Here is a 7,761-nt window from a genome sequence, read left to right as displayed (position 1 = left end):
CCACCACGCCTCTGTTTCTCTGCTTCCCTCAAGCTCTTCTTTCTGTGCATTGGCTTCTTCACAAAAATTCATTTCGCTGCTCCTTTTGGTCTCTCTCTCTCTCCCTCTCTCTCTCTCTCTCTCCGCCCTTAACAGAGTTCACATTTCAACACACATACATACACATTAAATAGAGACATTTCAGTTGATTAAAATGGAATTTTGTTGGTTTATTTATTTTTTATTTAATTGTTGATGCAGATGGGCCTTTCTATGATTCCTCTGCTTACACTGAGGTAAGATTAACATTTCTAAATTCCAATAGGACATTTGTGGCTGGTATATCCCATCAGGTTCGTGTACTAGAACCTGATCCAGACTTGATATGTGAATATGTGATTGGTTGGGACTGTACGTGTTGGGTTTCTGACCCTGTGTTGTTTGTACCAAATTTATGAGTATTTTGTGTGGCCTGGCAGTGCAAAGCGGAGCCGGAGGAGGCATTATACAAGGGAGGGATCCTCAAAGATTTCACCACCAACTCCAACCACCATACTGAAACTAGACTCGGTAGTCCTGAAACAGGACTCTATTCGCCGGCATTTTTGTTGCAGAATCTCTCTCAGGGCACCAAATACTGTTTCTCCAGTTGAGTAGACTACATTTTCAGCTATTTTTTATTCAGACTTTAAGTAGACCCGAAATTAGCCGATTCTCCTCGGCTATATGCGTTGATTATTTTCTTGCGCATCCTCCCACTGACCTGTTGGTTTGGTGTTTCCTGCATCAGATCGACAAAGTTCTCTCACCCGATTTTTATTAAAAGAAATTCTATAATTTAATGAAAAAGGTTAAAACAGGAATCATCTCTGTTCCAAATTTCCTTCTCAATACTCGGGATTAAATTTTTTTTTTAATTCTATAATAAAAACAAAGAAGTGATAATAAATACTGATAATAATATGGTAGTTTTTTGAAAATTTATGCCCCCAATTAAAGGGCAGAGAACGCATGCCTTTCTTAAAGACTCATTTATTTTCTTGTCTAGTGAAATTTGCTTTCATATGGCTTGTTTCATCCTGCTAGGAAATTAAATGCAGTCATAGGTAGTAAAGTTTTGCTACCAAAAAGATAATAAATAAATATTTTAGGGAAAAAGAAAACTTCCCAGTTGTGTGGCTCGGCACAAACACAAGGTGTACGAATTTACCAATCCAACCCCTATTAAATAAAATTCACATTCATGTTGATGCCTTTATGTCCACTCTCATTGGTCCCATAGTAATGCAAGGATTACAAGACCAAGTAACGATCTCTTGCCCAAAATTTTATTTCATGTTACAGAGAAAGAATGCTACCCTGCTCGTGTAGGAAATACCTAATCAACACAATAGATGCAAAACGACCATGCTATCAGCCTACCCCCGCCCTTAAAGGAATTGAAGATATTCCTGCACATCTTCTCATTGGCCAATGCGCTGGTGTGTGCCTACACCAGCAGGGTGGCATTCGGTGGTTTTCTTTTTAGGTAAAATTCTGTTGCCCTTTGTGTTATTAGAGACTGTAAGAAATGTACAACACTATCACCAAAATGGAAAACATATCATCTTACCCTATGCAGTACAATAATGTGAAGCAGCATGGATCAAGATGAGCGGTGCAGATTCTGGTCTCATAAGGGCGAGTTTAGCAACAGAGAATAAGAGGTACAACTGTATTGGGACTGTAGTGGCAAAGAGTGGGTGCTGGTCCTTTCTCAAAGGTGGCTTTGTTCTTGATTCACCTTCGAATCTATCTATCCTATTTTTCCAGGTCCATAATTTATAATCCCTTTACGTGTATACGTTGCCCTCATTTTCCTATCAATATTGAGATCGGATCATGTCCTCATATGAGAACATTCTTGTACGAACCTATGATGAAAACGTGGACTCCACTGCCTCTCTCTCTTAATGCATTGTTCCATGAACTTAGTGGAATCCATGTATCCGTCATAAGCTCGTACGAGAACGTACAAAGAACTGATCTGCTCTCATCAATATTAAGGGAGGAAATTAATTACACTCTTAATTGGTGGTGCAGAATGCAGTTGGGAGGGAGGTTAATATCTCAATTGCAAGTGCCTCTTTGCAGCCATTCACTGATGAGCAATGGAGGATGAACCAAGATCACCAAACAAACTCTGTATGTAACTCATTTCCAGCTGTTACTGACTGCCTTTCCCTTTTATCAGTGTATGCTTTCTTTCCCTTGTTTTACTTATTAACCCAACAGTCTAATCAGCTGTTCACAACAAGGCCCATTCCCTGTGATGGCCCAACAAAAAGGAAAATTGATTTGGCCAGATAGACATGGCATTGGACTGAAGATGATGAACCTTAATTAAAGAAGTTTTTCCAGTTGTCTCTGGGTATGGCAACTCCCGTTAAATTAAGGATGGGGAACTAAAAGTTATTTAGAAATTAATTTTCAGACAATTGGCATTGTGCTGGATTTATAGTGCCAAAATCATTTTTTTGGCATTGTAAGAAGGAATCTGCTTGCACTACACCAATTCATGGGTGGAAAATGGTATCATTGATATGAGGCCTTCATGATCAAAATAGGAGAGAGACTATAAGTGTGTGTCCCATTATTTATAATGTGAGAAGGGTAAAAAGAAATCCGTACAAGGGCAGAGTAGCAATATTTTTCCTTTTTTTTTTTTTTAATGAAATTATGATATAAAAAATGATTGCCTCACATAATAGATTCACCCGATCAATTTCATATCCGGGGGGTGTTTCAAAAATGGACTTACCCACCCTCATGAATTTACAAAAATAGCCATTGAACCTTTTTTCTTATGTATGATTTGGTCTGGTGAATAAGATTAACTCATCTCTACATGTCAAAGATCCATATATATGTTATCTATTAATGGGTATTTTTTCAGTTAAGGTGAATGAAGAAATTGTAACTTTCTTTTGATTGCCCCTATTTTCTTATTCCAAAAGTACGTTAAGTTAGAGATAAAAAGGAGTTTCTAAAATAGTTTGAAAATTCCTTACCATCATCTCATATTGTCTTTCATGTTTTTAGACTACACTTGTGAAATGATGGGGTTCTTTTTTTTTTTATTTTGATAAAAGTGATAATTTTCTTATTATTTGGTGAAAAAAGTAATAGAATTCTACTCTCATTGAAAGAAGATGTCTATTATATCAAAAGGCAAAAAAATAAGATTATAATTTTTTTTTTATCAACTTTAGTTACAACAATATTTTCCATAGTTAAAATGGCATTTAAACTAATTTGACAATATCAAAATGGAACTTACATACAAAATGGTATAGAAAGGTCTACCTAACTATTATTGGTGAAGACTGATCTTAGTTTAATCTAAGAAGTACTAATACTGGTTTCTTTTCCCCAATTTTTTGGGAATCATTTATATTTGGGGGTAGTTTTGTACTTTTGGAGATTAGAAGTTTTCTATATTATAATGCAAGATGTAAGATCAAACATCAAGAAACACGAATAATAAGAAGACAATAGATCCGTACGATACAGAGATTTAACGAGGTTCACACATCAGGGTGGTGTGCTACGTCCTCAGGCGAAGAAGAAGATGATTCATTATGCAGAAGAGAAATTACACCCTAGCAGTAGCGAGGAAAAACTCGCCCTGAAACCCTAGCTGCGTGAAAACCCTAGAATACAATGTCTTTCTCAACAAGCAACAGTACATTATATATACTCCAAATCACGGGTCGACCCATCGGGTCACGGTCGATCCGGTCTAACCATACCGCGGGGGCTACCGGCCCAACCCCTCTGCTTCCATCACAGATCTCAGAAAATTTCTCATTCGGGTCGCCACCAAAATATGTTAAATCGGGTCAATCTTCAAAATGGATCAAGAATTTGAGACAAACTTAACACACGAGATGCTACGTATTAGAGGTTATCTCATAAGAGCTGTAACTTACGGTTTTGTAGTTTCTTGGTTAGAATGGTGGAAGTTCTGGTTATCGCTTGGTTATTTGTGTAAAAAATTTGCATCTATATGGCTAGGAAAGGAAACGAGCCGTGACCATACATGTATCAGACGCGCATGGGAATAAGTTGCAAGGAGCAGCTATCAGGGTGGAGCAGACATCCAAAGACTTCCTCTTCGGTTCTGCAATAGCAAATACCATTATTGGAAACTTGCCTTACCAGGTGAAACTAATCTCTAGAAACTACATTTCTAGTTAATTAGTAAGTGAACTCACTATCCCATCTTCATCTTTGTTTCAGAATTGGTTTGTGAAGCGCTTCAATGCTGCAGTCTTTGAAAATGAGCTAAAGTGGTATGCAACAGAACCTCAACAAGGAAAGATCAACTATACTATAGCAGACCAGATGTTAGAGTTCATAAGAGCAAACCAAATTGTAGTTAGAGGCCACAACATCTTCTGGGAAGACCCTCGTTACACACCTTCATGGGTTCTTAATCTCACAAGTAGTGAAGATCTAAGGTTGGCTGTTGAATCACGTATTCAAAGCTTAATGAACAAATACAGAAGAGAATTCATTCACTGGGATGTAAGCAATGAAATGCTTCATTTCGATTTCTACGAGCAACGACTCGGTCGTAATGCTTCCTTACACTTCTTTGAGATAGCTCAACAATCAGATCCATTAGCTACATTGTTCATGAACGATTTTAATGTGGTTGAGACTTGTTCTGATGGTAGTTCAACAGTGGATGACTATATTTCAAGGCTGAGAGAACTCCAAAGAGCTGGTACTGGTGCATCAGTGGCCGGAATTGGCCTAGAGGGCCATTTCACAGTACCCAACATTCCTCTAATGAGAGCTGTTTTGGACAAGCTGGCTACTTTGGGCCTTCCAATCTGGCTCACAGAAATTGACATTAGCAACACCATAGACAAACAAACACAGGTAATTATATATGTGGTTTTTTATCCTGTCACTATTTGCCATATGGCAGTACACGGTTTAGTTCAAATGATAGAGCATCAAGAAAGCATCTTATTGGTATAATTTTAGCTTAATTTTTATTTTATATTCATCATCAATTGATGCCATTTTTGTAATTTTATCAAAACTTTGAATTGAAGTCTGCAATTTTCTTGCTTACTTTGGACTAAAATTTAGCCATTGGAATGCATGTGAGATCTTCTATCACATGGATTAACCATATACGGTCAAGTGATAGATAGTGAAGCATTACACTTCATGTCATTATGCCTAGTGAAGTATAAGACTTCACTATTTGCTACATGATAGTACACGGGCTACTCCGTATGATAGAGGATCAGGCAAACACCTCATTGGTATAATTTTAGCTTAAGCTGAGTAGATAAAATTACAAAAGATGCTATTTTTTAATTTTATACTCCATTTGATGGCATTTTGATAATTTTTCTAAAATTTTGAATCAAGGATTAATCCACGCAACGCCAAGTGCCAATAGTGAAGCATTATACTTCACTAGGCATAATGATGTGTAGAAGGACCCACATAGATGTGATATTTGATTGATGATTTTGATTGCCTAATTAATTTACAGGCAATTTATCTTGAAGATGTTCTGAGAGAAGGGTTTTCTCATCCTTCAGTAACTGGAATCATGCTCTGGACTGCACTCCGTCCGAATGGATGCTACCAAATGTGCCTGACGGATAATGATCTCCGAAATCTACCGGCCGGTGATGCGGTTGATAAGCTCCTTCAAGAATGGCAAACTGGGGAGCTAGAGGGTCAGACAGATGAACATGGTTCATATAGCTTCTCTGGTTTCTTAGGAGAATATAAGGCATACGCTAGATATGGTGATAGATTTGCAAATACAACATTCTCTCTTACTCGAGGAGATGAGACTAGACACTTCAGCATCCAGATATGAGATCCTACTCCAAGTAGCACCTTTGGAAGACTTAAGTTATGCATCAATGGTTTTTTTCCCTCTCCATGAGAGAAAACTGCAATGGATTCTTTCAAACTAAAGTTAGAAACCTATTGAGTATTGGAACCACTTTCTCTAAACCCATGGTGAAGAAAGAACTTTGTGCAAACTGGGTAGTAAGAAATTTCTTGCACCCCGATTGTGGTCTAATTCAAGTTCACATGTGTTGGCATTGTTATGAGGTCGAAGTCTAATTCCTACATAGTTTGCATTTTCTTGTTGCCCAACTTGCGGGAAAAATTTATTTGTTAATGATGCCATTCACTCTTCCCAAAATCTAATTATAGCATCAAATTAATCACCAATCTATTCACATACCACAAATAAAAACTATTTTTATTTTTTATAGGAGAAGGTTCCCTAAAAGGCACATGACCCTTGCACCAGTGTATGGGCCATTGGGACCACATGCAGAAGCATCAATTGTGGTGGGATTTCCGTCTTTTAGAGGGGTGGGGCAATCATTTCACCCTCCCATGTCTCTAGGTAGGGGTGTCAATTTTAGGCTCGTAGTGGTAAGGCCGACCGAGCCCGACACATTTATGACTTGACCTAGACCGGCTTGGCACATTTACAAGCCCGACTTGAACCAACTCCTTTAATGACCCCTTTAATACTACTTGTATTTTAAAAAAAAAAAATTTAGTACTATTTGTATTTAGTGTTAAGGTTATGTGATAACACTTGAGGTGGTGGTGATTATCATATGCACTTTCATCTTTTTTAGGCATAGTTTAATTGATTTGAACTTGCTAAACTTGATTTATGTAGGCATAGTTTAATTGATTTGAGTTTTGTGAGTTAAAGATCGAGTACCTTAGTAACTTAGTTGCTCTGCCCATCTTTGGCTTAATCCATTTTAACTATGGGATCTTTCTTCGCTATACCCATCTTTACCTCATTTTATTAGTATTTCTCTTCAAGCACAATTAAGAGACCGATATTAAAAAGGGCCTGTTTAAAGCCCGTTTAAAGTTAAATAGGCCTATAGCCCAGATAAGGCCCGTTTATTGTAGCTTGATTAAAGCCCGAAACCGACCGGCCCTATTATCAACCGTACCATGCCCATGCTAGCTAAGCCCGCTTAGTTAAACGGATGTTCAGGGTGTATCCCTAGAAATTGACTGAGCCCGACCCATCCCCTTGACACCCTTGTCTCTAGGTGTAATGGTCACATTGCCTTTCAAGCTTCTTTTTTCCTTCTTTATTATTTATTATTTTTATTTATTTATTTTTTTTTTGGTGAATGATCCCCAGGCCCGCTTCATTAGGGGTGTCAATCGGTCGGTCTGGCTCGATTTCGATCCGGGTTGAGTTGGTTTTGGTGTGGGAAAGCTGAAACCGAAACTGAACCAATAAGGAAATTCAGGTTTCGGTTTGGTTTCGGTTTCGGTGCGGTTTGGTTTCGGTTTGTTTTCGGTTTCTTAAATCGATTTGTAACCGGGTTGATTTTGGTTTTTGGTCCAGTTTGGATTCGACTTTCCATATAAATGTATACAAAACTATGCAAATTTTGATTTTTTTTAATGAATTTTGGACTGTTTCAGTTTCTTACCGGTTTGGTTTCAGTTTCGGTCCGGGTTTTGAGCCGGTTTCGGTTTGGTTTCGGGCTCATCCGATTTTCGGTGCGGTTCAGTTTGGTTTTGGGGTTGCAATACTCCAAACCAAACCGAACCAATAAGGCTTCGGTTCGATTCGGTCCGTGTTGTTATCGGTTTGGTCCGGCCAGTTTTACCGGTCTGGGAAAGATGATAGCCAATAGAGAGAGAGAGAGAGAGAGAGAGAGAGAGAGAGAGAGAGAGAGAGAGAGAGAGAGAGAGAGAGAG

General features: G+C 38.2%; 1 protein-coding gene across 1 annotated transcript; it reads left to right on the top strand.

Annotated features, from left to right (window-relative positions):
• The first annotated feature begins 500 nt into the window (after window positions 1–500).
• Window positions 501–6,123, top strand: LOC122069381 (endo-1,4-beta-xylanase 5-like). The gene is made up of 6 exons (XM_042633377.1): window positions 501–627; window positions 1,601–1,791; window positions 2,062–2,163; window positions 4,036–4,182; window positions 4,261–4,908; window positions 5,540–6,123. The coding sequence occupies exons 2-6, from the start codon at window positions 1,630–1,632 to the stop codon at window positions 5,873–5,875; spliced, it is 1,395 nt and encodes a 464-aa protein (XP_042489311.1). The 5' UTR covers window positions 501–627; window positions 1,601–1,629; the 3' UTR covers window positions 5,876–6,123.
• Window positions 6,124–7,761: the final 1,638 nt, after the last annotated feature.

This window comes from Macadamia integrifolia, unplaced genomic scaffold, assembly GCF_013358625.1.
Source record: "Macadamia integrifolia cultivar HAES 741 unplaced genomic scaffold, SCU_Mint_v3 scaffold595, whole genome shotgun sequence".
NCBI lineage: Eukaryota > Viridiplantae > Streptophyta > Magnoliopsida > Proteales > Proteaceae > Macadamia > Macadamia integrifolia.
This window is presented reverse-complemented; position numbering and strand designations above follow the sequence as displayed.